The following is a 21,626-nucleotide window of genomic DNA, read 5'->3' on the forward strand; positions in this document are numbered from 1 at the left end:
TCAGTTGCATTTGCAAGATGGTGGTAGGGTCAGATTTGCTGTCTGCAGCCTGGAACCCAGGACTGGTTTCTCTGGTTGAAGGTAGCCGGTTATCTCAGGAATCGAATCAGAAATGATACTAACCAGCCGTAAAGGGAGCTCTCCACCCCAACCACAGTTACTCAGCCAAGGGGAAGCTTGATCCCCAAAATATTGCCTTGAATCCTCTGGTTTCATACCTTCAACCTCAAAGAAGAAATCTGCATTTTGTTTTCTGTAGAATTTTTAGAAGCAACATGTCTTTTTGAAACTTTGCTTTCTCCACCTACTAGTTTACCATCTATATAGAGATGAAGCCAGCCTATAATGGGTTTAAAATGAGACAGCCAGGTAGGCGAGACACTCAAGCAATCACAGCGTTTTAAACACAGAATACATGTTACACAAACACCATTCATAAATCTGAGTCACAGACTTCAGATGGAAGCTGGTACATGTATAAATAGCCTGTGTATGTCAAACACAAGAAAAGAAGGGAAGTTGGGGGAATAAGGTCAAAATCATGGTGCCCTATTTAAACATAATGAAAATCTCAGCCTTGTCATTATTTACAACCCCGAGTACAACTCCTACCCAAGAAGGAGAGAATGTCGAATGGAAAATTCTAAATGAACTAATGTCCTCGTGTTGAACCAAATATCACAAATGCTGCAGCATCACCAATGAAGCTATAGTTATGCTGTCTCACTTCTCAGCGGCCGGATGCCCACAGCACAGAACTGCCACACCAGCTCTTTCTGGCCTCAGGACTGTTTGGGAAGCCTTAAAAGTTAGTAGTTTTGACTAGTGTTGATTAATTGACTCGCCTTCAATGGCCCTGTGATGGTTTGGGATGACAACAAAACAGTACAGTTTGTGGTGGCGAAGAATTAACACTTTGAACATGTCATCAGTATTTTTAAAAAATCATTTTTTCCTACAATTTCCCACTTCCCAGCCCCCACTGCTGATTTTGGCCATAATTCTTTACCAACATACCGTCCCAAACTCAGTTCCCAACATCACTGGGCTGGGCTCTTACAAAGCAGAGCAGAAAAATAGACACCCTTGCAGACTCAAGGCTGGTTACCGTCCAAGGCAAGTCTGCACACTTTCCAGGCCCCGCCCATCGAAGTGAAGGGCGTGGCCAGGGCTTGGAAGAAACGCGAGAGTCTCAGGTAAGCCCATGACATCCTTGAGATCTTCAATCGGTCCCACAGTCGCAGCCTTGACTCTGGGTCACCCAGATCCTCAGAGGGCACCCTCCAGCCTTCCAGCCATCACACCCACAGACCAGGAACGCAGCATGAACTTCAGGGAGCCTTTCAGTAAAGGGGATTCAGGAAGCAGCAATTCTCGTTCAGAAGAGGCTTCGTGTTTCATCACCCCACGTGCCCCTGCTGCCCAGAAGATCTACAGGCCAAGTGTGGGGTGCGAGCGTGGAAGACTGGTACACAGGGCGACAACACGCGTGACAGCAGGCTGGCTCGGCCGCTGGCTGCTGCCTGCTTCTGGCTCCCGATTCCAGGTATCTGCCCATCTCTGTCTGTCCCATCCCCACACTGGTTCCTGCTCCCGTCACCAGCAGGATGGACTAAACAGCCTCGGGCCTCTCCCATCTCAGTCTCTGTGGATGTGCGTGGTCTTCGAGTTAAGAGCTCACTAAAGTGTAGATCATGCTGGATGCAAAAAGAAGAGGAAAAAAGACGGCATTAGTGGGAGCCCTCAAAGGACTTAGACGGCCCTTAAAAGAGGCACTATCCATAAGCCAGACCCCTGGCTTCTTTCTCATTCCTGTCATTAAAGCAACTTATCTGCTCCCCAAACTCTTCCCTCTTCTACTTCCCACCTCATGTAACCATTGTTATGAGGCCACACTGTGCCCCTTGGATGAGAGAGATGACTGCTCTGAGCGTCTCTCATTATTCTCAATAGGATAATAATTATGGCTGCTATTCCTCTTTTCTGCAATTGCAGGGCAGGTCCCCAGGGGTCCGGGGTGCCATGGATTCTTTATGCCACCAGCTGCCACATGCATATGTGATGGCCATGTCCAGGGGCTCCCAGATTATGCTGGTTAATATGTCAGTGCTGGGGAGAAGCTCACCATCATGACTGTAGGGACGTGTGTGTGAACACAGGCCCTCTGGGCTCACAAACTAAATGAATTCGTAGCTGGTTAATTCCCCGGCCCTCTTGTTTTTAACAAAGTCCAGGCATTAAACATGTATTAAGAGCACGCGTCCTACGGTGGTGTTCCAACACCACGGAGGAGGGAGTCACGCATCCCTGTGCCCTTAGAAAGGGCTGCAAGCTAATTCTGCAACAAGGAAGAAGATTCTATACCAAAATATACACTCTATCTGGCAGAAAGAAAAACAACTCTTTTACAATATAGAGAGAAGAAAGGAAAATCTAAGAAACAAAACCAAAGACAACGAAACTGAAGAATTCTGCTTCTAACCTCCAGCTGCAAAGCCCCATCAAGGCCCTTCTGAGGAGCTCAAGTTTTGCCTTTGAGAATCTGGTACACTTCATGCTCACAGAGCCTCACCGGTCAGGCCTGGAGCTAGAGCAGTCTTATTTGACACGGGGAAATACGGGGATGAAAAGTGGATCACTCAAGGTCACAGAGCAAGGCGAGGAGCCACGTCCCAATACCAAAGCCAGTGCTCCTTCCACTATAACACTGAACCTCACAGTATCTGTTCACTCACTTTCCTTCCTGCATTCATTCAATATTTATTGAGTGTCTCCTGAGTGCCAGTCCCTATTCTCAGTGCTGGGAAACTGATGGAGTATGCAGCCCCATCAACTGCACTGAGGGAGGGTGCAGTTAAGCTGTAGCAACAATAAGGACTGAGCGAGCACCTACTATGTGCTGGGCACAACCAGGGCACTGCAGATACAGAGGTGAATGAAACAGACTAAGTCTCTGGCATCAAGTACATCATAAATAACATATCCAGAATGAGAGAAACGAACAGGAGGGGAGGCAGGCACAACCCAGAGTAACTGGTTAGGAGGGTGGTGCTACTTAGGTATTAGTACCATTCTGGTTTACACCCTTAATTTGAAAAGGACTTTATGCTGAACAGGTAGAATCCACACTGGACTAACCAGTTTCTATTGATTTTGACTTTAATATTAGCATTAGTATTAATATTCAGTCAGTTCAGTCGCTCAGTTGTGTCCAGCTCTTTGCAACCCCATGAACCGCAGCATGCCAGGCCTCCTTGTCCATTACCAACTCCTGAAGTTCACCTAAACCCATGTCCATTGAGTCGGTGATGCCATCCAACCATCTCATCCTCTGTCGTCCCCTTCTCCTCCTGCCCTCAATCTTTTCCAGCATCAGGGTCTTTTCAAATGAGTCAGCTCTTTGCATCAGGTAGCCAAAGTATTGGAGTTTCAGCTTCAGCATCAGTCCTTCCAATGAATATTCAGGGCTGATTTCCTCTAGGATGAACTGGTTGGATCTCCTTGCAGTCCAAGGGACTCTTAAGAGTCTTCTCCAACACCACAGTTCAAAAGCATCAATTCTTCAGCACTCAGCTTTCTTTATAGTTCAACTCTCACATCCATACATGACCACTGGAAAAACCATAGCCCTGACTAGATGGACTTTTGTTGATAAAGTAATGTCTCTGCTTTTCAATATGCTCTCTAGGTTGGTCATAACTTTCCTTCCAAGGAGTGAGTGTCTTTTAATTTCATGGCTGCAATCACTATCTGCAGTGATTTTGGAGCCCAGAATCTACAAGATTGTCTAGAACTAAAACCCAAAAAGGATGTCCTTTTCATTACAGGGGATTGGAATGCAAAAGTAGGAAGTCAAGAAACAACTGGAGTAACAGGCAAATTTGGCCTTGGAGTACAGAATGAAGCAGAGAAAAGGCTAATAGCGTTCTGCCAAGAGAACACACTGGTCATAGCAAATACCCTCTTCCAACAACACAAGAGAAGACTCTACACATGGACATCACCAGATGGTCGACACCAAAACCAGATCGATTACATTCTTTGCAGCCAAAGATGGAGAAGCTCTATACAGTCAGCAAAAAGAAGACCAGGAGCTGACTGTGGCTCAGATCAAGAACTTCTTATTGCCAAATTCAGACTAAAACTGAAGAAAGTGGAGAAAACCACTAGACCATTCAAGTATGACCTAAATCAAATCCCTTACAATTATACAGTGGAAGTAAGAAATAGATTTAAGGTACTAGATCTGATAGACAGAGTGCCTGATGCACTATGGATGGAGGTTCGTGACACTGTACAGGAGACAGAGATCAAGACCATCCCCAAGAAAAAGAAATGCAAAAAAGCAAAATGGCTGTCTGAGGAGGCTTTACAGATAGCTGTGAAAAGAAGGGAAGTGAAAAGCAAAGGAGAAAAAAAGTATTAATGTTAAGTAGCCCCTATCCTGGGGTTTCCTGGGTGGCGCTAGTGGTAAGGAATCCACCTACCGATGCAGGGGTTGAAAGGGACTCTGGTTTAACCCCTGGGTTAGGAAGACCTCCTGGAGGAGGACATGGCAACCCACTCCAGTATTCCTGCCTGGAGAATCCCCATGGACAGAGGGGCCTGGTGGGTTACGATCCATAGGCTTGCAAAGAACCAGACACGACGGAAGTGACTTAGCACACTTGCATAACCCCCATCCCATGTAACCTGCAGAGGTCTCCTGCTCCACAAGGCAACCTGAGGAGGGGGTGGCACTGGATGCTGGGGTGATTCACATGGCATGCGGGCAGAGTCCGGCTCTGGGGTCAACTGCTAACTGTCAGTTAGGACCTTCGACACATTTCTTAACCTCCATGATGTTGTTAGGAGCCCATCGGGAACCTCAAACTGTAAAATCCAAACCCCCTCCTTTACAGGGTTCCCAGTGGCTGTCACTCGAGTCCATCACTGTGCTCGACTCAGAAGCAGCTCTCCGTGCACGTGGGTCCCCTTCTGTCCCTGTGAGAGTGGCCTGGGCTGACAGTCCTGTGCTCACCACAAGCCCTGGATCTAAGGAGCTGGGAGCCCCTGAGGTATGAGAAACAGGGTCTGTGAGGAGCTCTGAAGAGAACCAAGAAGTCAGATTCAACAAAGAAGGCAGGACCCTGATTGCCACCCAGGGTCACAGTGAGGTGGGAGAAGCAGTTGTTTCCCCTTTTGTTTTGGAAACAAAGTCCTTAACGAATGTAACATAAAGGCAGAGTCAAATTGAACTAAAGGATAGACAGACAGAATGTCTGGAACAGGTCAGTTACAGGATGATCAGAGCCATCTAACAGGAGCCCCAGGACTGCCCCCACAGCTCAGCAGACAGAGAGCAAAGTCATGAGGACTCCTATGCCTTCTTCCCTCCAGCACCTTAGGTTTCAGCAGTTACTGCAACAAAACTGAAATGAGGGAGCTTGATCCCCAGTGAACAGGGCAGGATCGGGGGAAAGTTCTTTCCTTATTCTGCTGGCTTTGAAGAGGGACAACACTGCCTCTGGGGACAGGCCCCTCGCCTATGACTCAGCAGCAGGGACTACCCGCAGCCCCACAAGGAAGCTGAGGACACTCCAGTGAGGAAACCTGACCTCCCTGTTAACCCAAGGTGAGCAAATCACTAAGCCCGTGAAACCCTGAGTCACCTTCTGCAGGCTTCCCAAGATAAAAAGCAGTCTGAGCCAGCTTTCGTTAAGACACTTGGGCCAATCTGCTGGGCACCTTGGAAAGCTCCAGAGAGGCTTCAGAGACCCTTAGGCTCCTTGCAAATTGAAATAGGCGATGTACCAGGACATTCCATCCAGGAAGAGGACGGAAGTGTCACCCTGAGCCTGAACCAACCCTTGACTCCAACAAAAATGTGGTAAAAAAAAAAAAAAAAGAGAGAGAGAGAGAATGTGGTAGAATATTCTGAATCACCTCCAGGGCTGAGTTATTCCAGAAGTTATAGACGCAGTGCTTCTGAGTCTTCTGGACCCTGGGGATGCAGAGAGGAGAGGAGGTGGACAAGCAGCATCTCCCGGATGATACATAGCCCTGCAATTCTGAATAAGCAGATCTGAGACCAAGAATCTGCTTGTTAAAAACCATACCCTCTTCACCCCCAATCCTAACGCAGAAGATCCAAAGACCACATTTCGATAAAGACTTTTCTAAAGGTTTCCCTAAAGGAAATCAACCCTGAATATTCACTGGAAGGACTGATGCTGAAGCTCCAATGCTTTGGCCACCTGATGGGAAGAGCCAATTCGTTGATAAAGACCCTAATGCTAGGAAAGATTGAAGGAAGGAGGAGAAAAGGGTGACAGAGGATGAGATGGTTGGATGGTATCATTGACTCAATGGACATGAGTATGAGCAAACTCCAGGAGATGGTGAAGGACAGGGAAGCCTGGTGTGCTGCAGTCCATGGGGTCGCAAAGAGTCGAACACAAGTGAGCAACTAAACAACAACAACAAAGATTTCCTAAGAGCCACTAGTTAAGAGCTCGGTCTTTGGGACTCAGCTTGAGAGGGACTTCCAGCTTTGTCACTATGAGCTGTGACCATGGGAAAATGACCTAATGTCTCAGACTCAGTTTCCTTATTGTTAGCACAAGGGCAATGATAGCATTTAGCTCATACACTAGGCAATATACGTCAAGCTCTTAGCTCAAAGCATGGCTTGGCTTTTAATTGGAGGATAATTGCTTTACAATGTTGCGTTAGTTTCTGCCATATATCAACATGAATGAATCAGTCGTAGGTATACATATGTCCCCTCCCTTTTGAACTCCCCTCCTACCCCATTCCACCCCTTGAGGTTGTCAGAGAGCACTGGGTTTGAGTTCCATGTGGCATATAGCAAATTCCCACTGGCTGTCTATTTTATACATGATAATATATGTGTTGCAATTTAGCTCTTTCGTCTCTCCCTCCCCTTCCCTCATTGTGTCCACAAGTCTATTCTATGTCTGTGTCCCCCATGCCGCCGTGCAATGTGAACCCTCTTTCTAAATTCCACATATATGCATTCATATACAACATTTGTTTTTCTCTTTCTGACCTACTTCACACAGTATAGTAGGCTCCAGGTTCGTCCACCTCATCAGAGCTGACTCAAATGCATTCCTTTTCATGGCTGAGTAATATTCCATTGTACATATATACCACAGCTTTATCCATTCATCTGTTGATGGACGTCTATGTTGCTTCTGTGTCCTGGCTACTGTAAATAGTGCTGCAATGAACACTGGGGTACATGCGCCTCTTTCAGTTCTGGTTTCCTCAGGGTACATATGTGCAATAGTGGGATTGTTGGGTCATTTCATAGTTTTATTGCTAGTTTTTTAAGGAATCTCCATGCTGTTCTCCATAGTGGGTATATCAATTTACATTCCCACCAACAATGCAAGAGGGTTCCCTTTCCTGCACATCTTCTGCACCATTTATTGTTTGCAGATTTTCGATGATGGCCATTATGACCAGTGTGAGGTGACACCTCATCATAGTTTTGATTTGCATTTCTCTGCTCAAACTACCACACAATTGCACTCATCTCACATGCTAGTAAAGTAATGCTCAAAATTCTCCAAGCCAAGCTTCAGCAATATGTGAACCGTGAATTTCCTGATGTTCAAGCTGGTTTTAGAAAAGGCAGAGGAACCAGAGATCAAATTGCCAACATCCACTGGATCATGGAAAAAGCAAGAGAGTTCCAGAAAAACATCTATTTCTGCTTTATTGACTATGCCAAAGCCTTTGACTGTGTGGATCACAAGAAACTGTGGAAAATTCTGAGAGAGATGGGAATATCAGACCATCTGACCTGACTCTTGAGAATCTGTATGCAAGTCAGGAAGCAACAGTTAGAACTGGACATGCAACAACAGACTGGTTCCAAATAGGAAAAGGAGTACGTCAAGGCTGTATATTGTCACCCTGCTTATTTAACTTCTATGCAGAGTACATCATGAGAAACGCTGGACTGGAAGAAATACAAGCTGGGATCAAGATTGCTGGGAGAAATATCAATAACCTCAGATATGCAGATGACACCACCCTTGTGGCAGAAAGTGAAGAGCAACTAAAAAGCCTCTTGATGAAAGTGAAAGAGGAGAGTGAAAAAGTTGGCTTAAAGCTCAACATTCAGAAAACGAAGATCATGGCATCTGGTCCCATCACTTCATGGGAAATAGATGGGGAAACAGTGTCAGACTTCATTTTTGGGGACTCCAAAATCACTGCAGATGGTGATTGCAGCCATGAAATTAAAAGACGCTTACTCCTTGGAAGAAAAGTTATGATCAACCTAGATAGCATATTCAAAAGCAGAGACATTACTTTGCCGACTAAGGTCCATCTAGTCAAGGCTATGGTTTTTCCTGTGGTCATGTATAGATGTGAGAGTTGGACTGTGAAGAAGGCAGAGTGCCGAAGAATTGATGCTTTTGAACTGTGATGCTGGAGAAGACTCTTGAGAGTCCCTTGGACTGCAAGGAGATCCAACCAGTCCATTCTGAAGGAGATCAACCCTGGGATTTCTTTGGAAGGACTGATGCTAAAGCTGAAACTCCAGTACTTTGGCCACCTCATGAGAAGAGCTGACTCATTGGAAAAGACTTTGATGCTGGGAGGGATTGGGGGCAGGAGAAGAAGGGGACGACAGAGGATGAGATGGCTGGATGGCATCACTGACTCGATGGACGTGAGTTTGAGTGAGCTCCGGGAGTTGGTGATGGACAGGGAGGCCTGGCATGCTGCGATTCATGGGGTCGCAAGGAGTTGGACATGACTGAGTGACTGAACCGACTGAACTGAACTGAATAGTGAGCGATGCTGAGCATCTTTTCGTGTGTTTATTAGCCATCTGTATGTTTTCTTTGGAGAAATGTCTGTTTGGGTCTTCTGCCCACTTTTTGATTGGATTGTTTAAATACTGGGTAAATGCAGCTGTTTTCCGCCTGCCCCAGCCTAACTCAAACTCCAAGGCAGGCCCCTCTTCCTCGCCCGGCTACTGCCGACCAGACCACTTTGAGGATAGCGCTGGGTACCTGGAGATATTGTGGCCTGGTGCAGATAGGGACAGGAGAGCAAAGTGACAGGTGAGACACCTCAGGGATGAGCCCAAAAAGGAACAGGAAGGAGGAGGAGACATTTTCAGAAAAGGCACTTCCTGGAGTATCAAACCACAAGACAGTCTGTTTATAGCTATCCACTTCATTAGGATATTCTACTCAGAAGTGAAGTGAAGAGAGGGGAGACTCTTGAAACAGAGTTACAAAGTCAGCATGTTTTATTTAATTAGAGTGGTGTTGCCTAATATTGGGAGAATTGTGAGTATAAGCATTTAAGGACCCAAAATGCCCATTTGTGAAGCGTGACTGCCCCAGGGGGTTTCTGTTATGGTCCCCAAGAATACTTTCACATGAAACTAGGGGGCAAGGGACGATAAGGCTATGCATCCACGGCCACTGGTGACCTGACTGTCTGAGCTGTGGAGCTGCTGGGGGCAGGGAGCCCTACGGAGGAGTAACCAAGTGCACTTTACCAACAGTCCCCTAAGAGGGGTTGGCAGAATGTGTTTTCACTGTGTAGCTCACAGGCTACACCTGTCAGCTGGCAAGGTAGGACCTTGTGCCCCTCCTTCTCCTTCATACAGAAACCTCTAGATGGCTCCAACCGTCCCTGACAGGCCAGGACTCCAGTGCTCAAAGGCCTGATATCCCCTCCACTTGCTACAGGAGTCAAATCCACCAAGAGGAGCAGAAACTCACCAGTAAAGGTAGTAGAAGAAGGAGAGGAGATAGAAGGCCAGCTTACACCACGCCTCCTTCTGACAGTAACTCAAGGTGTCTGCGTTCATGACCACCGGTGGGTCATAGGCGAGCTCGGAGCTGTCTGCTGGACAGTGGAAATACCTGTAGAGAGAGCAGACATGCCGTCATCGGCTCTGAGACCTGGGAGGGACGTGGGAAGTCATGCGGGCCGAGTCCTCCTGATGCCAGGCTTCCCTCTGAGGAATCGCTGCCAAACGGTCATCTGCATTCTGCCAGAATCACTGCCCAAAATATAGCCCAGGAATCACTAAACAGTGGCTCAACCACTGTCCTCCAGCAGGTGGTAACACCCGAATACGCAAATCTACCAGCGTCACACTCGCCCCCGACACAGGTGCTCTGGTAGAAGGAAACCGTGTCACTTGGAAGGTACCAGGAAGAGCCTCCTTTCTCCAGGGATGTGGGTGGGTGAGGGGTCGTCTGTGTTGTGGGGAGGTGAGGCGGGGAGTCTGCTATGTGTACAGATCTAGGCATCACTAGGGGCACAGGTGTGTGTGGACATCAGTTGCATCTCTGCCTCCAAGTGTTGCTGTACCACAATTCTACCATACATATTCATTACTTTGGATTAAACATTAATTCATCTTGGATTATCCTCCTCCCAGACCCTCTTTTAAAATCCCGGGTACTCTGGAAGGGACATCACATTCCCACTTGAGTGTGGAGGAGTTTACAGGTAATTTTCTCCTTGAGAGAAGGACGAGAACAACAAAAAGAACACTGGCCATTGCAGGGAGAGAGCTGCTCCAGAGGGAAATGGGGTGAATCCAGACAGCGCTGGGAGGAGGGGGCAAATGCAGACTTGGTGTCAGCTTCAAAATATCGCCTTGGCGCAGCGTGAACCAGCTGTGCTCACAGGAGGCAAGAGACTCCGGCTGTGCTGGGTGAGACCTCGGGAAGTGGTCAGGCAGGAGGTGAGTCCTGCCCCTGAGGCTGTCTGGCCCTTACAAAGACACTGCCCCCAGGGTCTCAGCCAGCACCTCATTCAAAGCCAGAGAACAAAGTGCAGCTGAAATCGCTCTACAGCTGCTTTTTTGTCAGTCTGGTGAGGGAATCAGGAAGCCAGGTGCAAATTAATGGCTCCTGTGAGGCTCTGGGTCCCACCGTGGTCCTCGAGGGAAATGGAGGACCAGGCGAGGGGTGTGACGGGCTTAATCACACCGCCTTTGAAGAGTATCCCTGTAACGCAGCAACTCCCGGAGCTGGTATTTCAGTTCCCTCTTCATCCCCTTCAGAGGACTGCGCTGACATTATCTGTCATCTACGCTGTGCCGAGAGGAAATCCCAAGCCAGATTCAATGACATCTGCCAGCTCACAGCCCTCCAGGCCACTCACCACTCCTCTTCCTGGGAGCATATTTCAAAACCTATTTGCTTTTGCTGTGGCCTTGTTCCCAGGTGACATCATTAAGTGGAGGCAAAGGTGGCAGGGTGGCTGAGTGGCTCAGGGACTGAGCTTCTTCGGGTCAGCCATTAACCTCTCTGAACCCCAACTTCCACATCTGTAAAATGGGGCTGAAACTGCCTACTCCAAAGGGCTGTTGTGACAACTGTGTGAAGTGATGGGTCCAAATAAACTCAAAGAACAGATGATGCACAAACGTACTGCTGTTCTACTTGCAATTAAGCAAACAGAGCTAAGGCAGAGGGGGCTTTAACTGCCCTAGAAACATCGCTGGGCTGGACCTTCGGAGAGGAGAGGTGGGCAGAAAGGAAAGAGAGGGAGTTCAAGGACTCTGATTTGTAAAGGACACTTCCCCTCCTCAATCCTTTTTCTTTCATTTTCTGGGTACTTACAAACTGCCAGAACTAGGCTAGATCTGTCAGGGATTCAAAAACATAAGGCTAACTTCCTACTGGCAAGAAAATTGCAGTCACTCCCTTCTACACGGAAATGTTCCAAGTGGAACGGCATGGCTGGCTCTCCCTCCCTCCCTTTTGGAGGGGTGATAGCCCTAAGAATCAGTGCACTAACCAAACTTTGGTAAATAAACCACATTTTTGATACCCTGGATTAACAACGCACTGTTTGAAGAACTCTGGGACAAATGACTTTTAGAGGGAGAAGAGCCAGCCCTCAGATGACAAGGACATGACCTGTGTTCCCTGCAGAAATGGCCCTGCCATGTCCCAGCCGAGTGATGCTGGGTTGTGACTTAACCTTGGTAAGTCTTTGTGACCTGTGTGTATCACCCACCCTTCTGTTGTGGATATTGGAGGAGGCAGACATGGAAAGTCTCTGGGTGGGTACGCAATCCATTTTAACACCATAATGTTTCTATTTGACTTCTCTTTAAATTCAGATTTTAGTAGGTTACCTTTACATAAAAGGACTTTCGTATGTAACTGAATCATCTTCATTCCTCCCTAAACCTGCATCCTGCTCTTGGTCACCTCCTAGCCACCCAGCCTTGATATGCCCCCTCTTCCTCACCTCCTGTTTCCAATTATTGGCCAAATTATGTCCAGTTTACCTCTCCAGACCTCTCCCCGTCTTTTCTCTCCATCCCAACTTCCATTACCTGGGACAAGCCTTCATTCTTTCCACCTGGAATTTCACCAGAACCTCCTAATTAGATTTCATCCTTAAAATTTCACCCTCCTGCCCAGCCTTCCCACTGCTGTCAGGGTCACCATCCTAAAAATTGGATCCGGCAATGTCATTTTCCTCCTGGAAAGCTCCTGAGAGTGAGCCATTCCCTACAGAAGAAACGTTTCCAACTTCCTACCAAGTCATTTCAGACCCTCCACCCCGATCCTCGACTGTCAGCCCCATCTCTGCTCCCTTTCATCTCAGAACCCCACAGCCAACCACACCGAACAACCGCTGCCCCCCAGAACACCAGGAGCTCTCTCACCTCTGAGCCTTTGCACAGGCTAGTCCCTTAACCTCGAGTGTGCTTTTCCAGATTTCCCAGTGCTGCCCCTCCATTCCTCTACGTTCCACCCATGCTCCTCATACACCTGGTAAGAATATATTTCCCTCTACCACTAAGGTATATATTCCTTGAAGGTAATATTATATATTACATTCATCTTGGAATCCCTCACAATGTCTGGCCTATAATATGTCTTCCATATGTTTGCTAAATGAAGCAGTGAATGTTCTAGACGTGACTGAACACAGGCTATGCTGTATAATGGTATAATGACAATGATTAAATGTTTGTGAGGCACCAAACGTGTGGCTCATTTATCTGTACAACTGCATCTTTTACTACTTTGGTATACACTCTCCCCACCCCCAACCCACCTTCTATACCCATATGGTGATTCTCTTTTACAAAAAGCCCAAATCATATGATCTGATGCATGGTCTTAGCAGGGAATAGAACATTTAAAATCAGAACTGTCCCAGAAAATGCAGCCCATCTGGTAGGTGGGTTATTTTTATTAATATATAATTCATAGGCCAAAAAATTCACCTTTTAAAAGTATACAATTCAGTGGTTTTTAATATACTCACAGCATTGTACAACATCACCAGTATCTAATTTCAGAACATTTTCATCAATTTCAAAAGAAAACAGTGTACCCATCAGCAGTCACTCCTCACTCCCACTCCCTTCCAGCACCTGGCAATCCCCACTCTACTTTCAGTCTCTATAGATCTGCTTATTTCGGACATTTCTTATAAATGGCTTTTTGTGATTGGCTTCTTTCCTTGTGGCTCAGCTGGTAAAGAATCCGCCTGCAATGTGGAAGACCTGGGTTCAATCCCTGGGTTGGGAAGATCCCTCAGAGAAGGGAAAGGGTACCACTCCTGGAGAATTCCACAAGGTCGAAAAGAGTATTCTCGCCTGGAGAATTCCCGTGGGGTCACAAAGAGTCAGACATGACTGAGCGACTTCCACTTCACTTCTTTCACTTGTAATATTTTCAGGCTTTGTCCATGGTGTTGCATGCATCAGTACTTTATTGTTTTTATTGCTCAGTAACACTCCATTGTAAGGATATATCACATTTAGTTTGTTCATTCATCTTTTGATGGACACTTGGGTTGTTGTTGTTGTTTAGTCACTAAGTTGTGTCTAACTCTTTGCAACCCCATGGACTGTAGCTAGCCAGACTCCTCTGTCCATGGGGTCTTCCAGGCAAGAAAACTGGAGTGGGGTGCCATTTCCTTCTCCAGGGGATCTTCCTGACCCAAGGATCAAACCCACATTTCTTATGTCTCCAGGATTGGCAGGCGGATTCTAGATGGCTGAGCCACCAGGGAACCTTGGTTTTGTCTACTTTGTGGCTACTGTGAATAATGATATAGCTGCCTTTAACACGGATCTGTGAGGGCTGAGGCTGCGGTTAGTGGGATCTATAGGAAGGACCTTCCTTCACGGGACTTACTGGACTGCTATCTGAGAGCAGTTTGCAGAGAAGGCTTTGGGGTAAGGGTCACCTAGGGAGGGGTGAGAGGAAGGCACTAGCTGGCTGGTCCAGCTGAGGTATGTCATCTCTACAGGGCAGGCTGCCCGAGCAGGAAAGGGAAGGACGGAGCAGTCCTAAGCAGACTTACCTCCAGAAGTGATAGAAGAGTAGAGGGACATTCAGCCCCAGGGTGAGCCACTCCTGAGCACACAGGAACATGATGCAGAAGAGGCTGTGGATGGAGTATTCTGGCAGCACCAGCTGAAGAGGAAGCAGAGACACAGGCCTGAGTGAGAGGGCAGAGAAGCCACTCCAGCCTCTACAGCAGCTGACGTCTGCCTGGGTCCTGCCTCCAACACGCTGATGGCACACAGCCCCTACCCCCACACAGCATCACGGAGTCCCTGCCGCCGGCCATTTCTGGTAAGTTCTCCTCTTTATGTGACCAGAGCCATGCTTCATACCTAGCCCTAAATGGACAGAGGCCCTCAGCACCCTACATACCAGAGCAGCGCACTTGCTTCAGAGGGTCACCCATGGATGACCCCCTGGGAGAAGCAGAAGAGGCCATCCAGCCCCCGTGATGTCTGACCCCGGGTGGGAGGCACTGGAAGAAACACTGATAGGGTTTTCAGTGATTCAACAACTGCGCTGCTCCTGTTTTCCTAGCCTCTATGCATTCACATATAGAGACTCACAGACCTAAAGCAAATATTAATTAATATGTGTGCACGTGTCCTAAGTCACTTCAGTTCAGTTCAGTTCAGTTCAGTTCAGCCGCTCAGTCGTATCCGACTCTTTGCGACCCCATGAATCACAGCACTCCAGGCCTCCCTATCCATCACCAACTCCCAGAGTTCACTCAGACTCACGTCCATCGAGTCGGTGATGCCATCCAGCCATCTCATCCTCTGTCGTCCCCTTCTCCTCCTGACCCCAATCCCTCCCAGCATCAGAGTCTTTTCCAATGAGTCAACTCTTCACATGAGGTGGCCAAAGTACTGGAGTTTCAGCTTTAGCATCAGTCCTTCCAAAGAAATCCCAGGGCTGATCTCCTTCAGAATAGACTGGTTGGATCTCCTTGCAGTCCAAGGGACTCTCAAGAGTCTTCTTCAACACCACAGTTCAAAAGCATCAATTCTTCGGCGCTCAGCCTTCTTCACAGTCCAACTCTCACATCCATACATGACCACAGGAAAAACCATAGCCTTGACCAGATGGACCTTAGTCGGCAAAGTAATGTCTCTGCTTTTGAATATGCTATCTAGGTTGGTCATAACTTTTCTTCCAAGGAGTAAGCGTCTGCTAATTTCATGGCTGCAATCACTATCTGCAGTGATTTTGGAGCCCCCCAAAATAAAAAGTCTGACACTGTTTCCACTGTTTCCTCATCTATTTCCCATGAAGTGATGGGACCAGATGCCATGATCTTCGTTTTCTGAATGTTGAGCTTTAAGCCAACTTTTTCACTCTCCACTTTCACTTTCATCAAGAGGCTTTTTAGTTCCTCTTCACTTTCTGCCACAAGGGTGGTGTCATCTGCATATCTGAGGTTATTGATATTTCTCCCAGCAATCTTGATCCCAGCTTGTGTTTCTTCCAGTCCAGCGTTTCTCATGATGTACTCTGCATAGAAGTTAAATAAGCAGGGTGACAATATACAGCCTTGACGTCCTCCTTTTCCTATTTGGAACCAGTCTGTTGGTCCATGTACAGTTCTAACTGTAGCTTCCTGACCTGCATACAGATTTCTCAAGAGGCAGGTCAGGTGGTCTGGTATTCCCATCTCTTGAAGAATTTTCCACAGTTTCTTGTGATCCACACAGTCAAAGGCTTTGGCATAGTCAATAAAGCAGAAATAGATGTTTTTCTGGAACTCTCTTGCTTTTTCCATGATCCAGTGGATGGTGGCAATTTGATCTCTGGTTCCTCTGCCTTTTCTAAAACCAGCTTGAACATTAGGAAGTTCATGGTTCACGTATTGCTGAAGCCTGGCTTGGAGGATTTTGAGCATTACTTTACTAGCATGTGAGATGAGTGCAATTGTGCGGTAGTTTGAGCATTCTTTGGCATTGCCTTTCTTTGCGATGGGAATGAAAACTGACGTTTTTCAGTCCTGTGGCCACTGCTGAGTTTTCCAAATTTGCTGGCATATTGAGTGCAGCACTTTCACAGCATCATCTTTCAGGATTTGAAAGAGCTCTACTGGAATTCCATCACCTCCACTAGCTTTGTTCGTAGTGATGCTTTCTAAGGCCCACTTGACTTCACATTCCAGAATGTCTGGCTCTAGATGAATGATCACACCATCGTGATTATCTGGGTCGTGAAGATCTTTTTTGTACAGTTCTTCTGTGTATTCTTGCAACCTCTTCTTAATATCTTCTGCTTCTGTTAGGTCCATACCATTTCTGTCCTTTATGGAGCCCATCTTTGCATGAAATGTCCCCTGGTATCTCTAATTTTCTTTAAGAGATCTCTAGTCTTTCCCATTCTGTTGTTTTCCTCTATTTCTTTGCATTGATCGCTGAAGAAGGCTTTCTTATCTCTTCTTGCTATTCTTTGGAACTCTGCATTCAGATGTTTTTATCTTTCCTTTTCTCCTTGGCTTTTCGCTTCTCTTCTTTTCACAGCTATTTGTAAGGATTCCCCAGACAGCCATTTTGCTTTTTTTGCATTTCTTTTCCATGGGGATGGTCTTGATCCCTGTCTCCTGTACAAAGTCACGAACCTCATTCCATAGTTCATCAGGCACTCTGTCTATCAGATCTAGGCCCTTAAATCTATTTCTCACTTCCACTGTATAATCATAAGGGATTTGATTTAGTATCCAACTATTTAGTTCAAATAAAGGAGAGCTGGGGAAACGGCATTTTGCTTGATGGTGGATGGATCCAGAGGAACCTGAAAGGGACGATATGTAATGATAAAAGAGGGAAACTTTAACCTCCGGAGGGAAAAGAGTCCGGTCCAGATCAAGAACAGTCAGAAGGTAGAAGGTGACCAGCAGGAAGACTAAACCTCCCAACCCCAATCCACCCACACTGGTGTAAATGGTAAAAAGAGCTCAACGACTGTGAACCAGCCCCTCCTAAGGGTGATTACATCTTAACAGAAAGTAAAGTTGAAACAGAAATAAAAGTGACTATAAAAGAGAAATGTGGTACCCAGGCAAGTAGCAAGGAAACCCTAAAACAGAGATATAAATGTACCATCTTTCTCACTCATAGAGGAATAAATATTTAATGAATGAGTATTTAATGAATGTATACATCTATGTTGGGTGGGGGGTGGTTAATCTCTGGGCATTGTTTAGACCATGATGAATGCTTTGGTCCAGCTAGCATATTCTAACCATCCTTCAAGACCTGTCTCAAGCACCACTTTCTAATGGAAGCTCTGCCCATCCCGCCACACCGCCCCCCGACCCTAAAGTTCTCAGCCCCACAGGATGCTTTCTGACCCTCACCCAGGGGGATTCTCCACATCCATGATGGAGTCATAACCATCCTCCCACCTCTCAACACACCTAGATCTCTTCCAGTATCTACTCCACAGGTCTATAAACTGTCCTGGCCAAACTCTATTTTCTATTCTTTTCTCATCTCCATTTGCAAAGTGTTTTTTTGCACTTAGTAGAGACTTAGCAAGTATTTGACAAAATCAATTGAACTGACCATGCATGCATGGCTGGAGCATGGCTGGCTGGCATCAGGGATACAGCCTGTGGCCACAAACCAAAATTCCTCTGGAATTTTGCCTCTAACAAACTGCCTCTAACTATCCCATCTGGGGGAAAGAACACAACCTCGGTCTCTTTCGTCTCTCACTTTAGCCAGATTAGCTAAAGTCAGATGACAGATAAATTGAGGGACACGCATTTGAAATAAATACATGCAGAGGCACATGTGGAAGAAATGCATTTTGTAACTAAGTGGCATGTTCTTTCATCTCAAGTCCAGTGAAGAATGAACTTCATTGACCCACATTTTACAATTCTCAGGCAGTAATCCTAGAATCAACATACAAGAGCCAGCAGTGACCTCAGTGGGGGAACTGGGCACAGCCAGCCCCTGTGAGCCTGGACCACCTGGTAGGAGGGGGTATGTCCCATCATTTCTCCTCCCAGGACCTTGCAGCCATCTTTACCAACCCCATCTGTGCCCAGCCAAGGTACCTCCTCACCTCCTCCTGCTTAAAGAGAAAATCCCCCTCCTCCCTTCTCCAGTTCTCAGCCTGCCAGCTCCAGGGGGCAGTGGCTGTGACCTCTACTACTTACATCTCTTCATTTTTTAATCATCAATTTCAGACACTTATGCCGAGGTAATTAACATGTTAAGAGACAGCCACCGCGGGCCTGGATCATCCCCGTCTGCAGCTCCAGTGACAAATCTCCAACTGATTACAGGTCCCCCTATTCATCACCATCACTGCTTCTCTCTTCGGAGCTTGATTTATAGTGGAAGCTGCAACCTTCTGAGCAGGGAGGATTCGTCACTGTCACCACACCGAAGAAAACTGCTTAATGGAGGCCACCTGGATCCACAGGGGACACAAGCTGAGAATCCATGCTGCTCTTGGGGTGGCTTCTCCCGGCTGCCTCTGCCTAACACTGAGCAGCACCCTTGCAGGTGGGGCAGCAAGGGTGCCCTTTATGTGCACGCATTGCTTTTCTCCTGCTTCCCCAGGAGATCCCTGTTCTGTGGCGGGGACTGTTCCTCCTGGACACAGTGAACCTCTACCAGGCCATGTGCTCTGGGCCTGCCCACTGGGCATTACTGCTGCCCCCCACCCCCTCACCCCACCTCAGCTCCCCTCCACGGCCCCCCACCCCTGCTCCTGCCCCTCACATTTCCTGAATCTGCCCTTAGGATGTCACTGGGTGGGGCCGAAGGGCTATGAGCAGAATCGGCTGGAGGATTTACCAGCCAAGACAAAGCGCTCCGGGGTCTCTTTCTCTCCCCTATGACACAGCAAAGCACACTTAGGGTGGAGGGTCCTCCATCATCCTGAGGCCATAAGTGAGGAGACAGGTGCTGGGGCAGCTGGGGATGGATACCCAGCATGAACAAGCAAGAAATGCGGCTTGGAGGGTTTGGTTTGGTTTGTGTTTTTGTTGTTGTTGGGTGTTTTGTTTTTTATGGTTGTTTGGTTTGTTTGTTTGGCCAAGCCATGCAGCATGCAGGATCTTAGTTCCCTGATCAGGACTCCAATCCACCTGCAGTCTTAACCACTGCACTGCATTCTATGCTACTGAGATTTGGGAGCTGTTTCTTACCATAGCATCATTTAACCCATCTTGTCTGGTACAGAATGAGTAATCAGTGGGAAGAGCAAAGTGGTGACTCCTCCTGATGAGCAGCCCGCCCTTGCTTTCACCAGCACTGGGTACACACCGAGGCAGGGGCTGAATGATCACCAAGCTGGCATAATACTTATTTTCCATGTGGGCTGTTTGGACTAGCTGTCCCATCCCAACCCTGCTTATCTCACTTTTCTACAAAGACTGTCCCTGAATCTCCTGGGCCAACTACAGGAACACTGAGGGGAGCATTGATTGTCCCCCCACCATCCTGAGTTATCCCCTTCAATGGAAATTACTGTTTCCTTAATAAGACGAGTTGTTGAATGGTGCCAATCTCATTCTTTCATACAACAAACAGAGGAACTGCTTCACACAGGCCCTACTCTATTGAATTCCTGTGTCTCATTACACCTTGCTTTACAGAGTCATAAATACTAAATAAGTGGTCTCGATATAGGTCTTGTGAGATTGCTGAAAAGACTGCAATTCACTCCATCCAGGGGGGCTCATAGAAGGTTTTGTCATCAAGGCGGAATCCAGGAAACTTGAAAGGATAAGCAAAACCTAACCACACGAGGAAGCTAGAAGTCAGCCCTCCAGGAACAGGAAATGATGGGACAAAAGAAAGAGGTAACAGTCACCACCTGGGTGGGTTCTTCACAAGCCCACCTAAAAGGCTACTTAGTCACCACTGAATGGATTAAGGCCCAGCCTGATGCGAGCCAAGTTCTGGGTAAATGTTCATTTTATTCCCCTCCTGCTGGGACCCAGCTTTCTCATCCCCCAGGGCTGCGGGCTTTGTATGTCGCCATCATAAACTGCGGAGTATGGGCTGGTCATGAGAGTACAGTGACAACACAGCCTCCTGCCACTCCATCCTGCCCTGATGCTCGCAGAGGTCAAGTATCAGGTGAAGTTCTCAGAGCACACTAGCAAAGCTCAGACACTTGTCAGTGAAGACCTCAAAGGGTTCACCCCTCCACCCCACCTCCCTCCCCAACCCCCCAGCTTCTTCCATGGCCTCTAAGAGGATGGATGTGGGGTCTGGTGAGGATCACCTATCCTGACTCCCTGCCCAGATTCTAGTCCTCAATTCCCAATTCCTGGCAGATGCTTCCATCCAGAGAAGTTTGCAACCACCTGGTGCTGAAAGCTCAATCTCCTTCCAGCACCTGTAAACTTTATCTCCTAGATGTCCAATTTCTGCTAACAATAGCCACCTCTGGCTTCTCTGTCTCATCCATTTCTCACGCCACTGTTTCCAAATTTTGCCATTTCTTCTTCACAGCCACTTGGATTTGCTTCCCCTTTTTTAATTTCTACTGCCCCCTACTGGTCTGGAGAAGGAAATGGCAACCCACTCCAGTATTCTTGCCTGGAGAATCCCATGGACGGAGGAGCCTGGTGGGCTACAGTCCACGGGATCACAAAGAGTCGGACACGACTGAGAGACTTCACTTTCACTACTGGTCTACTTCCCCTACTGGAGAATGGGCCCCAGCACTTTCTCCCAAGGCTGGTACAAGAACCTTCTAACAGGTTTCTGTCCCTGGACACCACTCTGTCCAGCAGAGCAGCTACCTCTTCTCTCCTATATGTGCCACACTCAGCTCAGCTCTAAACTTTCATCCACCACCTGTTTCCCCCAGGAATTTTATTTTCTTTCTACTTAAGCATCATCTCATTCATTCATATATCCATTCATTAGCTGCTTTAGCCCACAAGTGATTTGCAACTGAAGAAAGCTGAGCGCCAAAGAATTGATCCTTTTGAACTGTGGTGTTGAAGAAGACTCTTGAGAGTCCCTTGGACTGCAAGGAGATCCAATCAGTCCATTCTAAAGGAGATCAGTCCTGGGTGTTCATTGGAAGGACTGAGGTTGAAGCTGAAACTCCAATACTTTGGCCACCTCATGCGAAGAGTTGACTCATTGGAAAAGACTCTGATGCTGGGAGGGATTGAGGGCAGGAGGAGAAGGGGACAACAGAGGATGTGATGGCTGGATGGCATCACTGACTCGATGGACATGAGTTTGGGTCAACTCCGGGAGTTGGTGAAGGACAGGGAGGCCTGGCGTGCTGCAGTCCATGGGGTCGCAAAGAGTCGGATACGACTGAGCGACTGAACTGAAC

The 21,626-nt window shown here is 47.4% G+C and overlaps 1 protein-coding gene across 1 annotated transcript in view; it reads right to left on the reverse strand.

Annotated features, from left to right (window-relative positions):
* Positions 1-382: 382 nt before the first annotated feature.
* CNIH3 (cornichon family AMPA receptor auxiliary protein 3) overlaps positions 383-21,626 on the reverse strand; it is a 146,499-nt gene continuing 125,255 nt past the window's right edge. The window contains exons 4-6 of the mRNA XM_040263700.1: positions 14,338-14,450; positions 9,762-9,905; positions 383-1,697 (exon numbers count right to left, since the gene is read on the reverse strand). Coding sequence (XP_040119634.1) covers positions 1,670-1,697; positions 9,762-9,905; positions 14,338-14,450 — 285 coding nt within the window. The 3' untranslated portion in view covers positions 383-1,669. The remainder of the gene's footprint in view (positions 1,698-9,761; positions 9,906-14,337; positions 14,451-21,626) is intronic.

The sequence above is a fragment of the Oryx dammah genome, unplaced genomic scaffold (assembly GCF_014754425.2).
Source record: "Oryx dammah isolate SB20612 unplaced genomic scaffold, SCBI_Odam_1.1 HiC_scaffold_21, whole genome shotgun sequence".
Taxonomy (NCBI): Eukaryota; Metazoa; Chordata; class Mammalia; order Artiodactyla; family Bovidae; genus Oryx; species Oryx dammah.